The following is a 25,919-nucleotide window of genomic DNA, read 5'->3' on the forward strand; positions in this document are numbered from 1 at the left end:
TATAGGCTTGGGTGTCCACCCTACAGCTCAATCGAAGCTCTTTTTTTTTTTTCCCCTATTCACCCACCTAAATACCTCTCCGTCCATCCCAGCTGTCAGCCGACCGCTACCCCGATGGTGCTTCAAGGTGCGTGTGGGTCCTGGCTTGTGGAGGCAGCTGACAACCCCCAAGGCCCTTGGGGCTCGAGGATACATTGCAGAGAGAGGGGCGGGAGCACCGTGCGGAGGGCAGGAGCCGCCCTGCATCGTCCCCCCGCCCTCACTATCGGCCCACAGGTTTTCCAGGACAAGCTCTCTCTTGCGGAGTAGGTCTCGGGGCCTCTGACCACGGGCTCGGCCAGGCCCTCCGACTGCAGGGCCCTCTCCCCACGTCAGGGAATGCCATGGTGTGCTGGTGAGAAACAGCTGACTCCGTCCGACAACCCACGGGGGAAGTTTGTGAACGAATGAGCTTGGCCGAGAATCCTCACCTCTCCCGGTCTGTCTCTCCTTGGCTGTAAAAACCATCAGCTCCGACTGGATGATCCCCAGACACTCCGAGCTCTGTCTGGCCCGGTAGCCGCATAAGCGGACCTAGACTAGCGCTACCCCCGAGAGATGTGGTTCCACCCCGCGGCCTGGGGCTTCATTGCCGAACCGTTTCTTCCTCCTCAGTGTCCTGAGCCTCATCAAAGCATGACCTGGCCATGTCCTCTCCCATGTGCATAACTCTGTTATCTTTGAAAAAAAAAAAAAAAAAAGAAATCCCCCTTACCTCTGAGCGGTAACGATGAAGCTAAGAACTTCCTCTTCCCCAGACACGTGGCTGGTGTCAAAGATCACGCTGAATTCATACTAGGGGGAAAAGAAAGTGACGCCTGGCGTTAGCAGGCATTCCGAACTTAACCGCTACAGTCTTCTGCAGTTTATGACCTCTGGAAGCCCACTTGCATGGCAAGCTTTATTTTTCACGTGTATCTTTCTGGTTGCCAGGCCAGAGATACAGCTTTCGCAGGAAAGCCAAGCCCGGAGGGCGCTCTGGTGAGAGGCACGCTGTCCTTTTCAGCAACTGGGGTTCCCTAGGAAGTGATAGGCTTGTCCTTTAAACCAGGCACCTTTCTAATTATCACTCACACACCATCTTCCTAAAGTCTGCAACATCTGCATATCGTATCACCTGTGTCATTTACTTTGTACTTTCCCCGCCTTACTCTTTTTGTTTAAAGACTTTTTTTTAAGTTTATTTATTTTGAGAGAGAGAGCGTAGCGGGGGACAGAGAGAGACAGAGAGAGAGACCCAAGCAGGCTTCGTGTTGTTAGCAAGGAGTCCGATGCAGGGGTTGATCTCATGACCTGAGCTGAAATCAAGAGTCGGATGCTTAACCGACTGAGCCACCTAGGGGTCCCTAAAGACAGGAAACTTTCTATTCCCGATCACAGATGGGAACCAGGGTCCCTTACCATTAAGAGAGGACTGTCATAAACATAAATGAAAACAAAGCATTCTGTTGCCTGCTGAAGGCCCTGAGCCGGAAGGTCCACTCTATTTTGGTGAGAGGGAGATTAGCAAGTGACAGGAAGGTGTTAAACACATGCCAGCACTATCAGAGACCTTCTCCTGCATACGATTAGGGAGAAAGGGTGTTGACCAGGTAATGACTGTCTCACTGAGAGTCAATGTCGTTGAGTGCAGTGTCCCTGTTCTGCCTAAAATAATCTCGGGACCTACAATCGTCTCAGGTACTCCCAGGGGTGAGCATCCTGTGACTGGGGGCAGACCGCCCTGAACAAATGGTTTTCACCAGGTACATACTGGGCATGTGTGGGAATGTGGGAGGGGCCTCTGGGTAAGGGTTATAAAACCAGGCTCCGCCACAAATGATGTGATCTTAGCCAAGACATTCAACCTCTTTGCATTTCAACAAAAAGAAGAGGTTGGACAAAGTGATTTTTTTTAGTGTTTATTTTTGAGGGGGGGGGAGGGAGGGAAAGACAGAGTGCAAGCAGGGGAGGGGCAGGGCGGCGGGGGGAGACACAGAATCTGAAGCAGGCCCCAGGCTCTGAGCTGTCAGCACAGAGCCCAACACGGGGCTCGAACTCATGGACCGCGAGATCATGACCTGAGCCAAAGTCGGATGTTTAACCAACTGAGCCACCCAGGTGCCCCTGGACAAAATGATTCTTAAATTCCACCAAGCTCTGAGAGTCTCTGATTATTTAATATGTAAATATTTGGGTTCCTTTATGACTAATGCTAGGCACTGGTCTAACTTTGCAACACTGGACTCAACTGCCCTGAATGCTACCTGAAAATAATGGACGTTGGACCATCAAATATAATGTATACTGGACATCCCTCTCTGGACGGAAATTTCTGCTGCAGCAGGGGTTGTTAGTTTCCAGGGAGGGTGGGGCATGGAGACGGGATGGGACGCAGAGCTGGAGGACACAAAGGAAGGGAAAGTCAAGGGTCTTGTCCCAGCACAGGGTCAGAACTGGCAGGAGATCGGAATTAAACACACTAAAGACCCAGGTGAGGTCAGAAACCAAAACCAGAGACGGGGGCCTGGGAGAACGGAAGGCCGGAGACTGGGTGGGCTGGTCATGACCGAGGGAAACTCGTGGCCAAAAAAGCAAGCTGACGGTGTTATCACGAGGCTCTGCAGGTGGTCTGCAGCCTGATGAGCCACAGGGTCTCAGGCACAGGGGAGGGCAAGGTGGGCACGGAGAGAGGCAGTTCCTGTCCCCGCTGTGTCATTTCTTGGGCCTTCTCCAGGGACTCACCCCTAGACCTCCTGTCTCCAGGTTTAGGGTCGCTATGGTTTCAGCCTCTGTATGTGGGAGGAAGGTAGCGTCATTACCAAGCTGGGAAAAAATCCAACTTTCCAACATTCATACTTCTGTCGGTTCCCATGACTATTTTGAGAGTTAATGAATTTTGACAAAATTGAATGCTTCCGAATTCAACGTGGCTTTGTTTTCACTATATTCATTTTTATGACTACATACCCTCTCTTTATGGTAAGCGATCCAGGATCCGTACATGGAAGTGATAAAATTTTCCTCTTAACGTAATCTTTAAACTAAAATTAGCCAGACACACCTTAGGTTTGATTTGGGATACAGGCTGGATTTTACAATGAAATGGCAATTGCCACTGTTTTTCAATTAAGTCTATTTTCTGTTGCTGAAAAGATTTCAATTAAATTTGTGTGTGGAGGTGCCATGTATGTTTCCACAGGGCAATCATGTCCAGGGTTCAGGGTGTTCCTCCTTCTCCTCACCCTATCTGGAGTCTAAGGGGATGTGGCCAGGGTCCGGCTGGCTATTTGTAACTCGTTTTCTTTCTTTTTTTTTTTTTTAATGTTTATTTATTTTCGAGACAGAGAGAGACAGAGCATGAGCAGAGGAGGGTAGAGAGAGAGAGGGAGATAGAGAATCCAAAGCAGGCTCCAGGCTCTGAGCTGTCAGCACAGAGCCCAACGCGGGGCTGGAACTCACGAGCTGTGAGATCATGACCTGAGCTGAAGTCGGACGCCCAACTGACTGAGCCACCCAGGTGCCCCTGTAACTCGTTTTCTAAGGGAAGCTACATCATCCCTTCTCCTGGGATGATTGTGGACAGAATGAGCAACAGAGCAGGAGAGGGGTTAGAAATCACAGATGTAAGAGCCACTGTAGTTTGGAGCAGACATATTCAATGAAGGGTCTGAGTGATTTGCTAGGAAATAAGCAAACCGTCTTTCTCACTAGAATATTCTCACAAATGGTTTGCAAAACAGCTACCAGGTACTGGGACCAAAATGCCTTGGAGATTAAAACAATTTGATTCTATGACAAGGGGGAGGGGAGGGGAGGATTAAATTTTCATTTCTTGGGGTGGGGGGGGGGATGTTCGGCAAAGGAATGTGAAATTTCCTTCAAATCGTAGCAGGAAAAAAATCGCTTCCATTTCAAAAGGCAGACCTGATCTTTTAGATTCTAGTTTTGCTTCCAAAAATCACATCTTCTACATATCTTTGCATATTCTTATAAGGCTGGCATACACCAGAATGTTCCATGAATGTCTGAATATACTGGACCATGACCACATTATTTAAGCTCAGAAAATTTGGGTTCCTATAAATGCCAAAGTGACTCTAATTTCTTTCACTTTAAAAAAACAAAATGCAATACCAGTATTTATGTTTTAAGAATTTTATGAGGTCTCTTCAGAAAATTTTGAGTACCCAGGGGAGTGACAGAACAGTAGGTCACTAGCCCAGACCACGTTTCTCCTATGTTGTCTCTCTCACAGTGGCATGGAATGTCCCAGAGAAAGATTTTCAAGAAGGCCAACCAGACGGGGCTTGCCAAAGTCCCAAGGCCACGGTGCGTCTCTCACATTCATGGTACGTCACGTGGATCAAAGGGGAACATGTGCCCAGGGCCCCTGGGGCGCCACTGCCCAGGGCAGGGTTGTGGAGGAAGACTGAGGGTGGGGGTGCAGCTGACCGGGCAGGTGGCTGATGGGAAGGGCCGGGGGCCTCTGTGAAGGAAGTGCCCTGTATCTGCCCCTTACCTTTGACTTGGACCTCATGAAAGGAAATCCCACGCTGCATTTGAGGAAGTCTGATTCCAACAGTTCACAGGAAATGCCCATTTCCTCCTGAAAGAGAAAAAGCACCAACGGATGGGCTGGCTGTGTGGACAGATATGTGTAAGTGGCCTCCGAGAGGCAGATCGAGACTTTAGCAAACACGGTCCTTCTTTGGGGCAGTTCCCAGACAACGGTCACTGCTGGCTCCGGTGGGAGGGGAACCTGGGACCAGGCCCAGTCCCCTAGCCCTCCTCTGGTGGCCCACCCTACCTATGGTCCCCCTGGGAAGGGAAGCAGGTACCCAGGACATTCTTAACTAATGTTTCGGCTCTGAACCCCGGTGCTCTCCTGGTAAACTGAACCAGCTGCATGTGAGCTGGATGTCTCCAAAGGTTTGGCTTAAAGACAACAGGACACTTTCTGGACACTTTCTCCTAAGCCCACACTCGAATCCTGCCTTTCAAGGTCTTGCTAGTTTTGGAAAGACAGACTCTAAGGAAAATACACACCAAGGAGGTGTGTGAGGGCTGAGCAGGGCCCCTGCAAGCCTGCCCAGGTACAAGGACAAGGAGAAGTTTCCTTGTGTAGCCCACCAGGGCTGGACCCTACACACGGTGGCCTGAGAAAGCCAGGAGAGGGGTCGTGGCGAGCTGCTGTCTTTCCACCTGTGTCTACAACACAGGGAAGCCAGGAGGCTCTTCAGAACCCACAGGATCCAAGTTACTGAAGCCAAATCAAGACTTCCAAGGGGAGACGGTATGTTGCAGATTCTGGAGAAGGCAAAGGCACAGAACTAGCTCTTGCTGTGTGTCTAGAGGCCAGGACACCAAAGTTCAATGAGGTCATGTGCCTTCTTGGTGCCCTCTAAAGCCTGTCTCCTTCTCCATTCCACAGCTCTGATTTTCTAGAGGGAATAAGCATACACATTACTATTCTACGAACACCCTTTACTATTCTACACCTCTCTTTAAGTTGTCCCCACTATCAGGAACACTCTTTCTCAGTCCTGCTTCCAAGGCTTACTTCGTGCATCTTGGCACCAAATACTCATGGGTGCCAAGTTCACACCCAGAGTATGGAAATGGCACAGGATTCAGAACAGACCCTGAGCATCTGTTGGGTTAGCTGAGTCAGCATATCACCTACCATGATCAGTGTGAAGGGCACAGGTCTGAAAGATGTCAGTCCTGTCCTTGAAGAGCTCATAGCTTAGAAAGAAGAGACCTCCCAGCAGAGAAACCGACATTTACACGTCAGAGTGAGGGGCTGCTCTTGGAGCCTAGGGGTATGTGTTGGCAATTTCCATAAGGAAACCAGAGAACAGTTTCTCAAATGCTGTCTCAAGACCTGCATATCCCAAAGATTGGTCCTAATGATTCACTGTGGTGGCTTTGTCACCATCCCCTTCCTCATACTCCTCCCTACAGAAGCAGAGTCCACATTGGCCCAAGGAGAAGCTCCTTGAAATCCTAGCTAATCAGCCTGTGGGCATCAGAGGCAGCCAGCCCAAGCCTAGGTGACGCTGACTCTCAGTTTCCCTGGCACAGTTCCCGTTCATACCTGTCATGGGTATAATTACTCTCAAGAGCATCCCAGCATGTATATAAATTACACGATTATTCAACCTAGTTCCAAACTCCCTTTGTGAAGTTCAATACCCCACTAGAAACCCCTTTCAAAGAAGGAAAGAGGTCTTCCTTCCTTCCTTCCTTCCTTCCTTCCTTCCTCCCCTCCCCTCCCCTTCTTTCTCCCTCCCTCCCTTCCTTCAACTTGAGAGGGTGAGAGAAAGTAAGAGAGAGCACACACACGTGGGCAAGAGAGCATACGAGTGTGTGTAGCAGGGGCAGAGAGAGAGAGAATCCCAAGTAGGCTCTGCAATATCAGCACAGAGCCTGACATGGTGTTCAATCCCACGAACCATGAGATCATGACCTGAGCCGAGATCAAGAGCTGGATGCTTAACCAACTGAGCCACCCAGACGCCTCCAGGAGAGAGGTTTTCAATTCAAGTCAAAGGTCTATCTGTTCTTGAAATAAAGATTTATTGCCCCAAAGACCTTTTCAGTTTTTGCGTGAGTGTGCAGGAATGACCGGGGCTTCAAAAACTTGCTCTGGTACTTGAGAAGCCCTTGGTTTTCTTGGCCTTGGCCTAAGATTGCTTTTGATTGATTATTCAAGAGCTGCTGAATTTCTTTCTTTTTGTTAATTCCAAAATGCTAGAAAATAACATTGAAGCCAGCATTTATTGCATTAGTCTAACTCTTTCGGTCACTCTACTCAGTCTACTGGAGATTATAAAATTCTGGTTGGATCTTGGTGGGGCTAAGCAGAAAGAGCAAAAGCCACAGACCTCTCTGGGATTCAGAGCGCTCAGTGTACGATTCATGACTCATGAGCTCCTGGTGGTCCTACAGGAAGGGATATCATGCATCACCCTCCTGCTGCCTGTCAGCACCAATACAGCCCTGCTGGGGTCATTTATTTCCATACCCCGCTCTCCTACGACAGTTGTGAAGTACGCAAACACCGTGACTCCTTGTATGGATGGTGTGGGTGCTTGCCCGAGGACCCCTTTCCTACGTGGGTTCAATCAGCTCCCGGCTGAATGGGAGTCGCTTCGCCCGGGGGCTTACAACGCCCTTCCCCGCAAGGATTCTGCAGCCTGTGATTGGCATGGGTGCAAAAGGCCATCCCTCTGCCTCCAGGTGAGACCAGCTCTGCTGTGCAACTCGGGTTCCAGTGGGATTAGGTTAAAGCAGCCTCCAGCTGACAGCACATCCGTTTGGTTCCTTCCTCTGTCCCCTTCTGCTCCATTCATTCCGCTTCTTTCCAGAGCATTTCCCTAATAAATCGCTTGCACAGAAACGCCCAGCTCGGGTTCTGCTTCTGGTGAGCCTGACCTCACACAATACTCTGTAGAGCTGAGGTTCCCGGCACTGGGAGTCACTGGAAAGTACAGGGCATTTGGTCTCAGGTGAGGAAAGGGAATGCAAGGGGAACCTACAATGCTACTTGATCACGTTTAAATCCACACTCACCAAGAGAAAGCTTTCTTATCTGCAGTGAATAAAATCTGTATAGCCCCACCCAGCCAGGGGAACAATTTACCCCAAAGCAGCATCGAGTCCTCTTTGTTCTGGCTTCACGTTATGCCCAGGGAGGAACTGAAAAACAGGCTTAATTATGGAGCCGTTCGCCCCCTTGGCAGGGGCAGGCACCTTGTAGACACAGAGAGACCCAGTGAAGTTTCAAAATAGTGATCTACTGGGGGTTGCTCATCACTTCTGCCCGGCTCTTGGTACCGTACCGCCAGGAGGTAGGTGGGCGAGGTTCCAGACCCCAGGTGTCTCCTTAGCTCTGCTTTTCCCCATGTCCCAGTCGTTGCTTACCCTGACTTTAGGTTAGAAAACACAACTTTGTCACTGTCGCAAGACTTATGATGACCAGTTCTCAGCTGACTGGGAACACGGACCAGTGAACAAACTGTCTCCCTTTGTCCCTGATTGCCAGACAGTGTAGACATCTGATGACCCAATTCAAATACGGTACAAATTTACTGCGGAGGGAAACGAAGCCCTTGCTGCAAAAAAAAGCAGGCTTTCATGAAATCAGTGAAAGTGATGTTGGAAAACTGCTGAAACCACCGAAAGCCACTGATAAATCTCGATCTGGCTGAGTTTAGGTTGGTTAACTGATAATTATCCCTGGATGACAACACTTTAAGATGCTTCCAAAGATATGGATTTAAATAAAAAAGATCAAGAGAAGTGCTTGGAAAAAATACACCCTTGTAAAATGACCCTTTTGTGATTGTCCTAAAAAAAAAAAAAAGGCAAAATCTAAAACAAAGAATATTACCTTATGATATAATAGGAATATTCACACCCAAAACCTGCCTATCTAGCACTCAATTTCTTCATCTCCAAAATTAACATGTTATTTTAAAGATGCTAATAAAGCAAATAAGCTTTTGCCCTGGGTCTAAGATATCCTTGACATTATAATTCCAGTGCGACAAGGGCTGTTAAATGTAGGATAATATAAACTTATTTCCATAATTTTTAGTTTTCTTCTTCTTTTAACAAAATATTTTAAAATGTTTTATTTATTTTTGAGAGAGAGACAGAGCACCAGTGGGGGAAGGCAGAGAGAGAGAGAGAGACAGACAGACAGACAGAATCCAAAGCAGGCTCCAGGCTCCAGCTGTCAGCACAGAGCCCCACATGGGTCTTGAACTCACAAACCATGAGATCATGACCTGAGTGGAAGTCAGACGCTTAACCAACTGAGCCACCCAGGCACCCCTAGTTTTACTTTTCAAGTAAACACCCAATCAAATCTGAAAAAAGTTTTTTACTCTGAAATTTTGGATCTTATTTCTAAGAAGATTCACATAACTGGCCTTTTTCCCAGTCCCACTTTTCCTTGGCTAACAAGGATATCCAATACCATAAAATGCTATCGGGGCTTCTCCCTGGAGATTAAGTGATTCAATTTAAATTTTTTTTTTTGTAACCGACACGCATTACTCTCAGGATCAGGAAAACATCAATGAACATTTTCTAGAACACGTGATGAAAAGCATACTTGGTTTATGCACATTTGCCTCTGTATCCTCGATGCCTGGCACCGTGCCTGGCACTTAGGGGCTCCTGAGTTTGCATTTATTAAATGAATGGGCCTTGGATGGTCGAGGATTCGGATGGAGGGACTGCAAGAAGAAGTTCATTTGCTGGTCTGCCTGGCAGGGGCGATGCTTGCCTTGGCAAAGTCCCGCTTTCTTCCAGACATACCTCAGCTGTCCCAGGCCTGGGAGCTTGGCCGGTAGAGTCAAGCCCCAGTCCTGTTTGTAACGTGCAGTGGTTGGCAAGAAGAATCAGATAATGAGGTTAGGGAGCCTCCTTGGACTCCTTCCTCCCGATCACACGCCATCTCATTTCACTCTGGAGTGTGCTTTATTTGACTACCAACACAGTGCTCTTTGCGAGCAGCGTATCTGCAAGGTCCCGGCAAGGGTTAGGCACCCGCAAAAGTTTGAAATTTGACTTCTCATTTTCTAGCTTCCTCATGTGTCTGTCAAACTGAAGGTGACACTCATGTCCCCATGTCTGGCTGCCAGTCTAGCAATTTAGTGTTCATCTAAGATCCCTTCCTCCCACCATTTTTTTTTTTTTAAGTAGGCTTCATGCCCAGTGGGGACTCCAACGCAGGGCTTGAACAGACAACCCTGAGATCAAGACATGAGATGGAGTCAGACGCTGAACCGACTGAGCTACCCAGGCACCCCCTCCCCATTCCTTCTAGGCACTTGAGGTGTGATCCTTGTGAGCTGGTGAGAGAGACCTCCATGTTAACTCAGCTAATACAGAATTTGGGTAAATTTCAGAAGCACTTTATCCCCAATTCCCTAATCAACCGAGGGCTCAGAGGTGAGCGGGGGTTCCCAATAAGTTGGCCAACTGCGTTAACATAAAGAGAGTATATTCCCAGGAAATACTTTATTGGCCCCATTTGACCGTGAGTCAGCCTGAGCCTCACCAGAAAAAACAGTCCTATTCCCAGAAGGGAATCCTTTGGGACGGGGCCCATGAAATTCCTACCCAAGAAGAAAACCACATGGGCTTACAGCATAGAAAGTGCACAAGTTAGCATCCCAACTTTAATTGCTGGCTCAGGTCTGCGACAGCTATGTGTCCTCAGGGAAATTAACCATCCTTTCCTTAAGCTTCTGTTTCCTCACCTGTCAAAGGAAGGCAAAACACCTGCCTTATAGGACTCTGCTGGTGCCGATGGCCATAAGCATGGAATCCACAGATGGCCCCTACTCAGTAATGGCTTACTACGTGCCAAGTGGCTCCTCTGTGTGGTAGCTTCCCCTCTGATGCCATTTTACAAGGAGGAAACTGGAATGCCAAGTAGGGACATCGCTTGCCCAGGCGTTCCTAGCTGGCACCGAAAGAATGGATCAGAAGGGGCCTGGGTGGGGAATACCTAACAAGGAATGGACAAGGCCCCCCTTTCCCCCTCCCCCGAAGAATCCATGGAAACCAAGCCTAAAGGCGGGGAGCACAACCCGGCGAACCTGGCACATACGTTACAGATGCCCGATATGGCTGACGGCCTGGGAAGGCCGGGTCCGTGGTGACAGACTTCCTGCCAGGCGGGAGCCGGCAGCTGAGCAGCCCAGGGCACCAGGGATCATCACCCACACACACGGGGCGTTTGGAGGAACGGGGTAAAGAGAGCGCTGCAAAACAAGTGCCTTTCTCAAATTTTGTCAAAACCCCGTTGGGCAGCCAGGGCGCAGACCATGCTGGGTTTGGTCTTTTCACGCTTAAAAAAGTGAAGCAAGCAGGAACTACTGTCGGGACAAATGTGTGGGACGGACGAACCGTGTAACTGTTAATGCAAAATTCCCCTCTGACGTGAAGTCCTAGAATCTGGTGAGGAATTTGGTGAGTGCACTTTAAGCAACTCTGAGCCAGTCACAGGCAGGGGGATGTCAGCGGTAGGTAGGTCGGATGGTCACGGGAGGGAGGAGCAATTATCTGATCCAAGTGGAGCCAGGCATCTTCTTCCCTTGGCCCTTAGAAAACAGTGCTTTGAAAGCTTTAAAATGAGTAAAAATATTACATTTTAAAAGCCAATATGAATTAGAAATGAGTTGAATAAGCTTATTCCTGTAACATGTCCCCCTTTGGTGCATTACATCAACCCCATATAGAGCAAATCGTTATATTTTCACAAAGTGCACACAAATAAAAACACCTCCCTCCGTGTTGGGGGTTGCTCCCTTTGGAACCACAGGGATATGAACTTGAGAATACAAACAAATAAAAAGAAATCAGCCAGCTCTAACTGAAAAGCCCAAAGTGCAAAGAAAGGTGAGTAAGCCATGCCTTTTAAGGCTTAAGACATCATGATTTGATTTTCATCTAGGAACTTGGTCCTTCTGTTAAACAGAGGCAACGTCTTGTCTTAGATTAAAAAAAAATTTTTTTTAATGTTTATTCATTTTTGAGAGACAGAGAGAGACAGAGCATGAGGAGGGGAAGGGCAGAGAGAGGGGGAGACACAGAATCTGAAGCAGGTTCCAGGCTCTGAGCCATCAGCACAGAGCCCGACGCGGGGCCCCAACCCAGGACCCGTGAGATCATGACCTGCGCTGAAGCCAGACGCTCAACTGACTAAGCCACCCAGACGCCCTCGAAGAAAGATCAGTAAGCCATGCCTTTTAAGCCTTAAGACATAATGATTTGACTTTCATCTAGGAACTTTGCCCTCCTGTTAAACAGAAGCAACGTCCTTTCTTAGATTTTTAAAAACACGCTTTCTATTCTTAGATTAAAAAAAAAAAATAGTTCCCAGATTTTGCAAATTCTTCATCAACCAACTAAGAATTCAGAGTTGAATTCTATCTCACAAATCAAATTATTTCGATTTTCTTTCACTCTTTTTTCCTCTTCCCTACAGGTTGGCTGGAAAATCAATAAGGTGAGGGCCTCTCGGAACCTGCAGGAAAGAATTTAACATCGGGGCATAAAAACAATGTATGAGTGGTGTTTGCATGAGAAAGGAATTAAGTGTTTGTAGGAATTCAGGGTTTGAGGGGTACTTATTAAAATCCTGGCCAGGAATCTTGGTGTTAGAGATGTACTAACAGTGAAGAGTTTTACCCCACCTACAAACCTGCTTACACTCCTGTCCACTCGAAACCCATTTTCTTTTTTTTCTTTTTCTTTTTTTTTTTTAACGTTTTCATTTATTTTGGGGACAGAGAGAGACAGAGCATGAACGGGGGAGGGGCAGAGAGAGAGGGAGACACAGAATCGGAAACAGGCTCCAGGCTCTGAGCCATCAGCCCAGAGCCCGACGCGGGGCTCGAACTCACGGACCGCGAGATCGTGACCTGAGCTGAAGTCGGACGCCCAACCGACTGAGCCACCCAGGCGCCCCTCGAAACCCATTTTCAAAGGACTGTGCCAGGAAGGGCCTTGCTACTCAAGGTGTGGTCCTTGCACCTGCAGCATCACCGACACTTGGGAAACGTGTTAGAAATGCAGATTCTCAGGTCGGACCCCAGACCTGCTGAATTGGAGTCTGTATGTTAACACGATCTCCAGGTAGCCTCTGTGATCGTGACCATGTGAGAAGCACTGCTCTACATCACTGAGCCCACCCGCTCGGGAAACAAGAGTGGAGACCACCTTCCTCATGCTCCCCGCCCTCCAGAAAAATATGCACACGGCTGCTGTTCTTTGAGGGCTACTGCGTGTGTGAGGACACAGTTTTCTGGAGCTGGAGATCTGCCCATTCTCATGTCCCTTATCTAGGTCCCCCCCACAGCAGACGCCGGGACAAGGACTGGGCTGCAAGTCCTCTATTTGGGAGGCGACCCCAGGGCAGGAATGCCACGGACGGGTGAGAAATCCGGGGCGTCTACCCTTCAACATCCGACTCTCCTTGTCTGAGTTGTCCCAGGAACGCTGACCGTCCTGCACTCCCAGCCCCTCGGTGCTTGAGCATAGCTCACGCCGACTGGAACCGGCTGGAGCCAGGGATATCATGCGCAGTTGTGTAGGCTGTTTACTGCACAAGAGACCTAGCTGAGGGGGAGAAGGGCTGAAAAGCAGCTCACGGCTGCTCTCCAATCCTGCTCCTGGCCAAGAGGCCGTGGACCACCAGAGGGGGCACTTCTCTCCAATTTGCATGACAAGTGCTAGAAAGACCATGTCTAACGTGGAAAGCTTTCTAAAAAGGACTCAGGTGGAGCCCTGACGCAGACCTACTGAATCACGGCACACAGCACAGGCAAGCATTTGCTGAACAAGCTCCCCGGGGTTCCAACGTGCACTCGAGTTAAACACCCTCAGAGGTTAGGTTACATTATAACCACTGTTCAAGATGCAGATGGCAGGCCCCACCCTCCAGAGTGGGGTTCCTTAGAGCAGAAGCAGGGTCAGAACACGTGGATTTGGAATCATCTGAAGCACATGTACTATGCCAGCTTTTGAAACAGACCCCAAGGGCTAGGATAGCCACCGCCTTTTTGGAGGTTAAGAGATTGAGACCCAGACTGAAGGGGGGGGGGTGGGGAAAAGTGCTTTCCCTGGGTTCCAACTCGTGAGGACAGAACACCTGTCAATAGGTCCCACACGGCCTCAAACGGGAGCCTCACACACTGGAGCCCCCATGCCCTCCAGGGAGTGGCAAAGAGAGGCGAACTCCAGAGACCAAGGCCAGCGCCAACATGGGTGCCCGCCTTCTGCTGCCCCCAAGGAAGCCCATCCATTCATTCAACAAGCGTTTCTTATTTTGTCTCAAATGGGAAACAGCTCCTGCAGAATAATTCTTATGTACGAGAGACGCGTGTTTTCTGTCACGTCTCACATTCTTTTGTTCGTCCTCTCATTTAATAATTGTCTGCTGAGCAGCCCTGCTGTCCTTCGCTGCTCTTATAAGCAGGCCCCTGTTGCCTCCCAGGAGGTGCTCCCAGCCTGCGGGGAGGGAGAAGGACCCAGCTGCTGGAGGAAAGACCCCTGTATACTCACTCCTGTATGATGGCTGCCCGGGAGTGGTGCACTCGATGGGCAGAAATTGAGCTCCCTGTACAAATCCAGAACACGGAGGTCAAAAACTATTACAAATGACGAGCAACTCAAATTAAAAAATACTCTTCATAGGGGCGCCTGGGTGGCTCAGTCGGTTGAGCGTCCGACTTCGGCTCAGGTCATGATCTCGCAGCTGGTGAGTTTGAGCCCCGCGTCGGGCTCTGTGCTGACAGCTCAGAGCCTGGAGTCTGCTTCGGATTCGGTGTCTCCCTCTCTGCCCCTAACCCACTCGCATTCTGTCTCTGTCTCTTTCAAAAATAAATAAACATTGGGGCGCCTGGGTGGCTTGGTCGGTTAAGCGTCCGACTTCGGCTCAGGTCATGATCTCACGGTCCGTGGGTTCAAGCCCCGCGTCGGGCCCTGTGCTGACAGCTCGGAGCCTGGAGCCTGTTTCAGATTCTGTGTCTCCCTCTCTCTGTGACCCTCCCCCATTCATGCTCTGTCTCTCTCTGTCTCAAAAATAAATAAACGTTAAAAAAAAATGTAAAAAAAAATAAATAAATAAACATTAAAAAAAATTTCAAAAACTACTCTTCCTAAAATGGCAAGATCTAGCTGAGGGCCCTCTTATTCAGAACTGTATCTAGCAGACTAAATAAGGCAAACAGGTCCCTGTGGGACTTACGCTCCGTTATTAATTTACTCAACAGGCATTAGTGGACTAATCTCGGGTGCCAAGCATGGAGGTACTAAGCAAGCCTTCCTGTTAAACACCAGACGTAGAGCGACTGCCTTGGTGGCTGATCTAACAGAGCAACATACACCGGTTGAGGACTCGAGGTGTAGGGAATGCCCACGGGAAGGTCAGAGAGGAGAGCACAGGCTGTATCTCAGGATGTTCCGATTGCTCACAGGCCAAGGAAAAAGCCTGGTACCAAGAACCTTGAGTATCAATACCAAGATTAGGACAAAAGCAAGTTGGGACACCAGGGTGGCTCGGTCGGTTAAGCGCCCGCGACTCTTGGTTTCGGCTCAGGTCATGACCTCACGGTTCATGGGTTCGAGCCCTGCATTGGGCTCCATGCTGACAGCGCAGAGCCTGCTTGGGATTGTCTCTCTCCCTCTCTCCCTGCCTGTCCCCTGCTTGCTCTCTCTCTCTTTCTCAATAAATAAATAAACTCAAGTTAAAAAAAATAAAAAAATTAAAAAAAGAACAAGAAGAAGCCCGTTTTACAGCACTGAACTGAGAAGGGCCCTCTACTGTAACTAAATGCTAATGTCATGTGTCCTTTTTTGTATTTTCAAGAACGCTATGGGGAGTGTCCTGGTTTTCTAGGATTATGGTTGGCTTTCTCTATATTTGGTTTCAACATTTTCAGTTAATTGGCCAATTATTTAAAATGACTCACACACACAAAGAGTAAGGGTTGCTTTTGGTTGTTTTAATGACTAGGTTTTAAGTTTAATCTTGCTGGAGTTGTTTGTAAAAGATCTGAATTTTCCTTGTTCTCTTAAAAAAAAAAAGGTGAGCCGCAGGTTCATAACCTTTCTCGGGGCCCATCTATTTTGAACTTGTTGTTGTGACACTCATGATGTCAGAAGCTGGCTTTGGTGGCAGGGGACCAACGCATGGACTGCCTTCTTTATTACCTCCCAAGCCCTGACGCTGCAAAAGCAATCGGCTGATCCGCACTTTCTGTGCGTCTGTCATCTCCTGGGTGTCTCCCCCACAGACAGTTTTTGCTCGTTCTTTATTCTCCCTTGGACAACGTTTTCATTTGTCTTGCTTTCCACACTGGGTTTTAGTTCCACTTCAGCGGGCTAGACTGACCACACAGCGCCCTGCTCACAGCAGAGCAGAGGAAGGGTCCACAGCGCTGGAAGGGCCCCCTCCCCCTCCCCACGCACCTCTCCACACACACACACACACACACACACACACACACACACACGGCCGTGCACACAGCAACTCTTTGTGAAAGGGGAGAGAGAGATGGCCGTGCTTGGGAATTCCCATCCCCTCGGGGGAACTCTTACCCTGATGGGGATGCGCTGAGATGTGACTTGTACCTCTGGGCCGAAGTTACCCACCTTCTTTCTCCCCGCCCCCCCTGCCCCGAGAACTTCAATATACCTTGCTTGGCCTCCTTCTCCACTTCCCTACTGGTTTCTCCTGGGAACACTTCCTAGTATGTTACTTTTGCAGGATGCCTTATCTCAGGATTTCAATCCAGGGAACTCAGAGACCATCAGAGAAACACCCAGGTTCCCTCCCTCTGTCTGTACTCCAGGTAGGGGGAAGGCGCCAGTGGGAACACTTCAGGATGTGAGCACATGGCCTCCCGGGCCTTAGAAAAGCTCTCATTCTCTCTAACGCACGATGCAGCGCTGAGCTGCTTTACTGGGAATGTCCGTTCCAACCGAGCAAACCGGGATCTTTTAAAACAAAGAATTCCACCCGCCCAGCGTTAAGGGTGCAAGCTAAGACGGCCGTGCAGACTTCTGTGACTCATATATTGATTTCAATCCACTTAAGTGCCTCTTAAACATAGACTCATTTAATTAACGTTCCTAAGCATTTTCTCTTTGTCCACTTTGGGAAGGAGGCCTCCCACGCTGCCTGCACCAGGCTCCGGGAAGGGGCCCTGAACGGTGGGCGGTGGGTGGGTTAAAGCCACTCTCCTCTTTACAGAGCTTTCCAGGGGGAGGGCCCCGGGGCCCCGTGAGCTTCTCGACCTGTGATTGCACAATGAGTTTTTTCACACTGCCTTGGGTTCAGGTCGTGGTTCTACCACTTGTCCAGTGGTGCCTTAAGAACGTCCCTGTAAAAACACAGAGAGGAATTCCTACCCCACCAGCTTGCTGTAAGGACTTAGCCAATCACTTTGGTGCTGCCACCGAGGTGCAGGTGGTTGCTACTCAGCTCCACCGGGGGGGACTTTTCAAGTGCTTCCTTCGCTCTGAGCCGCTACATTTGGGGGGCAAATCCTTAGGCCTGTTTAAAGCCTCTCCCAGAGCTCGACCCTCAACCTGGCTGGGCTGCCTGAAAACTAAGTGACAGAATCAACGTGCACTGAACTCTGACCACGTGGCAGGCTCCGCCCTAGGCGCTTTGTCAGGACGGACAGGTTTATGCTTCTCAACAACCCTGCGAGGTAAGTATTAGATCATCCATTTTGCAGAGGAGCATCCAGAGGCCCAGGGAGGGTGAAGGAACTGGTCCGAGGCCCCCCGGCAGCTGCGTGGTAGCACCAGAACTCGACTGGGGCCGACCGACCCCAGAGCGGATAGCTCCTCACCGGGACCAGTCTGCAAGGGGGCCTTCAGGGCACGGGGTGCGCAGGTTTTCCTTCCTCTGCTGTGCAATCACGCGCCTACAGCGCAGAGGTTCTTCAAGTCTCTTGTGCATCGGACGGACCCTGCTGGGACTCGCCCGCAGGACTTCTGATTCAGCAGGTCTGGGGAACGGTCCGTGAATGCACTTTCCTCATCGGGTCCCAGATGATGCGGACGCTGGTGTCCCGCTGGTGTCAGGAGGCCATGCTCGGAGTAGCGCCAAGCTGCATTCTCAGAGCCACTGGCCCTGGGCACGACCCACAGTGGAGGACGGCCTCCTGAGAAGGAGTAGGACTTGGGGCGAGTGGGTGGCTCAGTCGGTTAAGCATCGGACTCTGGATTTCGGCTCAAGTCACGGTCCTGCAGGATTTGAGCCCTGCGTGTGGGCTGTGGGCTGACAGCATGGAACCCGCTTTGGATTCTGTCTCCCTTTGCTCTCTGCCTCTCCCCCCACTTGTTCGTGTTCTTTCTCTCTCTCTCAAAATAAATTAACTTAAAACAAAAAAAAAAAAAAAGAGGGAGTAGGACTCAGTCTGCTCAGCCAGTGAACACGGGACACGGCCCCTTCCAGGGAGGCTAGGAAGTCTGTGGGGCCCCTGCTGCTGGCGTATGGGAGCCCTGCACGGGCCAACCGCTGTCACCGGGATACCCCCACGTCACCTTTCTCTACACTGCCCCTCACCCCCCTCAAGCCCCAAAATGCAGCCAGAAGATTAACATGACGGTACCGTGGTGAAGAAATGCTGAAGAGAACAGAAGGGCAGGAGGGAATAAACATTTACCGAATGTCTCCTCATGTTGGACCTTGAAGTGCCATGTTATCTGAGCCTGCCACTGTGAGGTAGGGCTCATAACCCCCACTTTACAGATGAGGAACATGAGGCCCCAGGAAGTTGGACAACTTGCCATAATGTGGGCAGCTACATCGCGATTCCAACCCTGGTCAGTTTGGCCGCTCAGCACCTAAGCTTCCTCTACCCCGGGTTGCGCCCCTGTGACCGTCTGGATGGTAGGCATCCTGTCTCAGACATAACCGGACCCGAGCAGGCGGCAGAGAGAGGGGCCTGGGGCCCCGTGTGGTATTTCTGCTGGAGAAGGAAACATTTCACACACAGCGTCTCAAGCCATGAAACGGACTCTGGTCTATGCAGGGTTTCCCGGCCAGAAATAAAAGGGCCAGATGGTGTCTCACCTGCCTGGGGGATCCACGGCTTATCCTCAGCCCAAATAGAAACAGCAGTGTGACTGCAAGGAGGGTGGCCCCAGGCCTTCAGAAATGGCCAGCAGATGCCTATGGTGGCAGGCAACGTGCCCATCCGTGAGCCTCAACCAGCAGCCCCCTCGCGAAGAGAGCACAGCAGGCTTTTTACAAAGAGCACAGAGAGTTTTCTTTGGCACAAGATTCAGATTTCCTGCCCTGTTCCAATGACCTCACGAGGGAAGCGCCCTCGGACCCCTCCCCAGTGCCAACAATCTCGGTTTCACAGCTCAGGCTTTCTGCTTATTTGGGGAGAGAGCTTGTTTCTTGTCTTCTCGAGGCCCTCCTCCCTCCTCCATCCGTGGCTCAGTCCTGCCCTCCTCTGTGCTTGGAGACGACAGGCTGTCCTTTCAGCTGGAACCTTCCGGATGAAGGGATACAGAGGAGGGAGGCCCCTCTGTTGCGAGCACCAACTCTGCACCTCCTCAGAGCCCTCCTGAGAAACGACACGCGGGGGAAGAATTCTGTGTTTGAATCTTACAACTGGCACTAAAAAGCGACAGGAAAAGTCACACGAACCTTGAGACGACAAAAGCTCCCACTTGGGTTGTCCAGGCCCGAGTTCTTTCAAGGGTTTCAGAGAAGAACCGGAAATTCTGGCTCCTCCCCTGGGTGGATACCATCCAATGTCACGATCCCACCATTGGCATTTTAACCCACTCATTTCTAGAGCCATTGGTCGTGTCCTAGAGTTACAAGTGGACTTAAGATGGCCACAGAGCACTTAGGAGTCAAGGCTGGGGTAGGGAGAACCTCTTCCTTCATCAACATGAGCAGGGGAAGTAGGAACCCTCAACTACTGTGTCTATGGCTAAGTTACTCACCTGGGCTGAGCCCGGTTTCTTGCCCTGGCACATGAGGATAACAATGCTTGTCATCCAGCTTTGTGAGAACCTACCACAAATCCCCTCTGGGGAGCCAGGAACTGTGGGTGGCACTCCCCCCCCAACTCCCACCCCCCCGAGGGGTGGGGCACGTGACCTAGGCTAGAACTTTTATGACATGAGATTGCTCATTCACTGCAGCTTGGCAGCCATTTTGCCACCCTGAGGGGACAGCCTGTCTGAGCAATGGACCAAAATGAGAAAGAGAAGCTGACAGATGGAGAGACACTGTAACAACTTTCTGAGGCCCAAACAACAGACTGTGGCTCACGCCAACCCTAAGTTTTTTTGTTTTTTGTTTTTTTCCAGTTTGCAAAATAATAAATTGCTTTTTCACCCAAGCCAGTTTTCATCACTTGCCACAAAAAGCTTTAAAACACGTATAAGTACCTATCTCAGTGTTCTGGGAAGCAAATTAAGTAAAAGCCCTTGAAAGGGCCTAGCAGAGGGTGGTGTGGAGAGGGGTCCCCAAAGTAGGGCCATGGGCTACAGCTCTGGGGCCCAGCTCCCTGGAGGGGGCGGGGAGACTCAGCCATGATGGCTCCAGGCACCAGAGGGGGGCCGGGGGGGGTTCTCATCAGAGGGTTTTAGGGGGACATGTGGTAGATTCCACACTGAGATGGAGTCTTCTATCCGGATCCCACAGAGGAATGGCCTATATCTGAAGCGGCCTCAGAGCTGACCTAATACCATCAGCCCTTTAGTTGTAAAGGTGACTCAGGTTCATTCGTGTCTGGTAGGCACGCCTAGGCTTGCGGGACCCTGAACCCCGTCCTTGTCCACCGTCATTTGGGAATGCTGCTTCTGGACCTCGGAGGGCCAAGAGAATCTTTGTTTTTAACGAGTGCCAGGAACTGTTGCTGGCAGTCTACAGACAGCACTAGCTTATAAGTCCGGAACATCCATCCTGAATAGGGACAGTGATCTCCAAGTGTGTCTGTAAATTATTTGCTCCTCCTCCCCTCAAACCGTGGAGTCTCAGTCCCCAGCCTCTGAACGTGGGCCAGACTTACTGACTCACGTCCAAATAACATCATGTGGCACAAGTGACGGATTCTGTGTGACCTTCTGAGAGAAGGTCGTGAGCAGGTGAGCTGCCTGGTTCGCTCTGGGGAAAGTCAGCCGCCATGTTGTAAGGACACTCAGACCACCTGCTGCAGGCGCCCTGGTGCGGAAAATGTGAGGCCTCCCGCCGACCGCCACCACCAACCTGCCAGCCACGCGGGGAGCTACCTCAGAAGCAAATCCTCCAGCCCCACAGCCCAGCCAAGGCTTAGACAGCTGTAGCCCTAATCAGATCCTGATGGAGCTCTCGTGAGAGACCCTGAGCTAGAAGCATCCCAAACTGCTGACCCTCCGTGAACGATAACGACCGTTGTTTGCAGCGACTAGGTTTTGAAGTGATTTGCTGCACAGCAATAGATGCGTAGGCATCGTTAGGGCTGCGGTACAGAGACCCAGACTCAGACAGTTGGGGAAGGGGGTAGACTAAGGCCCATCTCATCTGGCTCCAAGGCCAGAGTCTTCTCCTCGTGCCCACTCCAGGGAGGGTGCTGAGTCACCAAGCCTTCCTTGTATTTTGGTCATAGGTAGGGTGACCGTGGATCCCAGTTGCCTGGGACAGTCCCAAGTTATGCCTGTTTTCCTGGGGCTAATTATTAATGATGCTCCCAGTAAGTCCCTGAAGTGTCCCAGTTTGATAGACTCTACGGTCACCCCAGAAATAAGGAACCCTCTTGGAGGACACTCTGAAGCCAGAATGACTCTGTTCAGTGTTCAAGTGACAGTCCTGCTCACCTTCCTCCCACCTGTGAGCTCATCCTCAAACCCTATCTTATCTCATTCTCTACTTTGGGCAGGGGACGGCAGCAGGTAGGACGACACTATTTACCTCCTGGCAGTTTCCTGATGTCAAGGATTAGGCCCTGTCCTTAACTGTGAGGCAGGATGGCAACAGAAAAGCTTTGTCAGCAGACAGATGGGGGGTGTAGTCCCACGCTGCCACTTGGTAGCTTGGTGACTTGGAGGAAACCACCATCGTCCTGAGCTGAGTCTTCCCCTCTGCGAAACAGAGATGACCATTCCATCTCCTGCGGATCAGCAGGGGTGCTTCCTGACACAATGTCTGTGACCGTGCCCAACAGAGTCCCTGTCACACCCTGGGTGTGCTCCTCTCCCTAGCACGGCTCTGCTGAGTCTTTGTGAAAATCAAGCCAGAGCCGGAAGCCAACCCGTACTCGGTTTTCTCTGTCACAAGAAAGAGGTGGATGGGGTCCTTTCCTCCTCCCGGTGTCATTTTCACCCAGACAGAGAGACAGAGAGGGCACAAGCAGGGGAGGGACAGAAAGAGGGAGGGAGGGAGAGAGAATCCCAAGCAGGCTCTGCACTCTCAGCGCACAGCCCGACTCGGGGCTCGAATTCACGAAACTGTGAGATCGTGACCTGTTCACAGCTGATGGAGCCACCCAGGTACACCCAGGGAGTATCCTTTAGAAACACCGGATTCTCGAGCTCTGCTCCCGACTTTCCAAAACCTCCCAGAGCTGTGCTCTACTTCCTCCCTGTAGGATCCTTGAGTTAAGGTTGAGAAGTAAAGACAATGACACCCCCCTCCATCCCTCCCCAAGTCCGCGCCTCCTGGCAGCTGCCCCCAGCAGGAAGTAGACTTCATTTTTCCACCTCGGGTCCGGGTGGAACCCGTGACTTAGTCTGACCAACAGAACGCAGCAGAAGCGATGCTCTGCCTGTGGCAGGCTTCATCTCCGGAGTGCTTGGAACTTCCGCTGGCTCTCGGGAAGCCCACGTGAGCCTGGGCTGGCCTGCTGGAGGACGAGACCACAGAGCTGTCGCTCCCATGGCCCCAGACAACTGCCCGCGGGCCTGCCGGCTCCCCACAGATGCCCCCGCAAAGTCAGAAGCTGGGCCTGGTGTTGCGGGACCACCGCCAGGGTCATGAGCAACGTAAGATGACTGTTATTGTATTGGGCCACTACAGCTGGGGGTGGTCTGTGCCAGCGATGGGTACAGAGTTGTTGTGAAGGGTACATGAGGGCCCTTGTGAGTTACTGACGTCCCACCTGGCCAACAGGAAGCACTGAGGAAGGGGTGGCCATGATGACGTGGTTGGCCACCCATCCGCCTCGCCAAGCCCATGCTGCCAGCCCAGGAAAGCCCTGGCCTGTCCCTACTCTTCTTGCTATGAAGTTACGGTCAGTTCTTCTTTGGTTAGCCCCCATGGAGAGGCAGAACGGACGTCCACAGAGGAGAGCAGAGAAAGAGGAGAGAGACAGAATATAAGAACACAACTGCAGAGTGGCTCTGAGGGGTGGGGTCCCCACTGGGCCCACTGACTCAAGCTAAGGGAGACGGGGCCCTGGAGACACGGGACGTGCACAAGAAACCCGGGCATCAACGCATTCCGCTGTACTTGTGTCCCTGGGGACCGAGGAGTGAACTCCGGAACACGGGAGAACATACCAACTCAAGATGGATGACAAAAAATGGCCATCAGTTTTATTTACTGTCCCCAAACCTTCAAAGTGCTTGAGGGTACCTCAAGTAGAAAGAAACGGGACAAAAACACAAACAGAACAAAAACAAGGGAGGTGTTTCGTAAACTTCTTCAAGGAGATGGTTTTCCTCAGTCCCACTTAAACAGAAGATAACTCACCGGTAAGACTGTTCTTTACCTCAGTATTTGTTGAGTTATTGAACCACGTTTAACTTTTTATTTGCGCTGCACTGACCTCTGTTAAGATGTTAAGATTAAAATTTCTTCAGCATTGATCTTCTTGTAAACAGAAGGAGTTTGTGGTTGAAGTAATCAATTCCTTATTTACCTTTCCTAAAGCCCGGGTTTTATTTGTTTAGCTCAAAATAAGGTCTCTTGCACAGTATAGTTGAAATGTCATAGCTTCTCAGGCATTTTCCCATTTACGTTGCTTCCTAATTTATATCTGGCGTCAAGCACAGTGATCAGGAGTCAAGGTCTAGATTCAAACTCCACCCATCTCCATCCAAAACACAAAGTCCTATCTGTTTACCTCTACTTAGAATGCAGACTGTCTTCCCTTCGGGCTCATGGAAAATCTCCGGAAGGGATTACGGCCAGGAGGAGAGTTAACCAATGCTTTTGTTCAAATGGCAAAAGGCAGTTATGGGTTGAACTCGTGTTGTGGGAGCTGGTGTTGGGGCTGGGGTCAGAAACCGGTTTAGCATATGCCTCAGATGCCCTGCGTCATTTGCTCCTGGCCCAACTCTGATTTCAGCTCTGGCACGGCAGACGGTCCCGAGGGCATTCACACTCAACTGCGCCCTTGCCAAGGCAGGACCATCTCATCCCTCAGAGGGAGCCCTCAAACAACTGGGAGGAGCTGGTAAATGAATGCCCAGTCTCCTGTCCTCTAACCGAGATTTCTGGTGACTTTCTGCACACCTCTAGAAGGTGCAGGCACCACCAGCAGAGACCTATACTCATATGGGCTTTTCTTCCCTCCTTCCTGTTCCCTGGGACCCTGCTCCAATAAACCACCTGCACCCACATCCTCATTTCAGACTTGGCAAAGGGCAGACATCATTTGCCTGGGTGGGGGAGGGCAGTAGATCTTAGGAAAAGGAATGGTCTGGAAAACATCACTTTGGGGAAAAGTTGAATCAGAAAGCCCAACAGTCCCACCGGGGCTGAGGGGAAGACGTCCAGAGGCAGCTCACGGGGAAGAGCCATCCCGACAGCTTAAAGGGCTCACGGGCAAGATACGCAAGGACAAACGGCTCTTCTGGACAAACGGCCAGTGTGTGTGCAGGGGGAAGCAGAGCAAGAATGTAAGAAATTAACCCGCTCGGGTTCCTGTTCTGCAAAACCAAACTTCCTCTGGCCTTCCTTTCATCCTTCATATCCGTTTTGCCCCAGATGTCAAGCGCAGCCCATGGAAACTGCCAGACTCTCGGTCAACCTTTTCATTTTCTGCCGCCTCCACTCCAAAGTCCCCTTTAGAGCACTGGTAGAGCACACTCCTTCCTTGCCAGAGAGCAAGACGGGTTCTAGAAAGCTGGGTGGACTGTGGGTTTAAGAAAACCCAGATGCCCAGTATGCGTACCCTTTCTCCTCATTGCCCAATTAATTCATGGGGCGCAAGCAAAATAAAATGGTTGCTGTTATACTTCCAGCCAAGTGAAAGAGACCTTATTTCCCAAAGCCAAAACTAATATTGCGTACTGGAACTGGCTGGAAGCCGATGCAGAGCACAGGTAGAGCATTTCAGGGAACACACATCGTAACCCTGAGCCTGGAAACCAGAGCGGGGAGCCTCGGGGTTCTCCCGCACCAAGCTACGCTTTCAGAGGGGCTGAAGAAAGAGGGAACTGTTATGCGAAACCTAGCTATGGTTTTCTGAAACAAGGATCAAAAAATCGGTATGCGTGTGCCTTTGTGACGTTCAATGCACCATTTCCTTTTCCAGGGGCTTGTCCCACTGGTAAAACGTTAACGTTTTAGGTCTTTTAGAGTCTGAGCTTCCCTCCCCCATGACATGGTTGAGATTTAAAGCTTGGATCCGTCAGCTGGCTAATGACCATCAGCACCAACCAAATGTATAAATGGTTCTTTTATGATGACAATTCTGGTCTCAATTAAAAAGCTTCTATTTTCATTAAGGACAGCTTTTTTTTTTTTTTTTTTTTTTGCGGGGGGGGGGGCAGTGCTGATTTTCTAAAGTAAGGAAAAATAACAAAAGTAGGCCCTTTCTTCCTTGGATATAACCGCGGGACTAGAGCTTTATAATAAATAGGTACATAAACATTTTTATGGTATTTTGTAAACCTATTTGGAGGTCCCAATAATAAGGAAAAGCAGAAGTTGAAATACACACACAGCCTCCCTCCCTGCGGCTCATGCGGGGACATCTGGCCGTGGGTCTGAAGTCGGCCGGTGCCATCCGGCCCCACTAGTCCCTCGCTTCATCCTGGTTTCTCCCCAGCTCACTCGCCCACCCATCTTAGGCACGCCGAGCTTCCCTGCAGGGTCTGTGTTCCTCCCAGTCTCAGTGTCTCTACTGGAAACCTCCCACAGCACCTCAGGAACATCTTCTATGGCAGCCAAGTAAGTTCCAGTCACCAAGGTCACAATCCACCCCATGCAGGATTGTTTCCTTGATGGACTGTAAGCAGATCGAGGGGAGGGCTTACGCCTGTTTCACTCATGTATCTCCTATGCCTGATCCACGTTAAACACACGACTGAGGTTTGCTGAGTGAATGGATGGCACTGTGATCCCAGTCATGACCCAGGTAGCCGCCATTTCTGCCATTCTAAACACCCACCTGGCCATTTGTGAG

At 50.4% G+C, this 25,919-nt stretch overlaps 1 protein-coding gene and 1 long non-coding RNA gene across 2 annotated transcripts in view; both read right to left on the reverse strand.

Annotated features, from left to right (window-relative positions):
* ITGA9 (integrin subunit alpha 9) overlaps positions 1–25,919 on the reverse strand; it is a 342,670-nt gene that overhangs the window by 76,516 nt on the left and 240,235 nt on the right. The window contains 2 exon segments of the mRNA XM_042903314.1: positions 755–834; positions 4,541–4,627. Coding sequence (XP_042759248.1) covers positions 755–834; positions 4,541–4,627 — 167 coding nt within the window.
* Positions 18,939–19,640, reverse strand: LOC122198617. Its single transcript, XR_006193059.1, has 2 exons — positions 19,528–19,640; positions 18,939–19,139 (listed from the first exon to the last, which is right to left on the reverse strand). It is a non-coding gene; the product is annotated as an uncharacterized LOC122198617 (long non-coding RNA).

The sequence above is a fragment of the Panthera leo genome, chromosome C2 (genome assembly GCF_018350215.1).
Source record: "Panthera leo isolate Ple1 chromosome C2, P.leo_Ple1_pat1.1, whole genome shotgun sequence".
NCBI lineage: Eukaryota > Metazoa > Chordata > Mammalia > Carnivora > Felidae > Panthera > Panthera leo.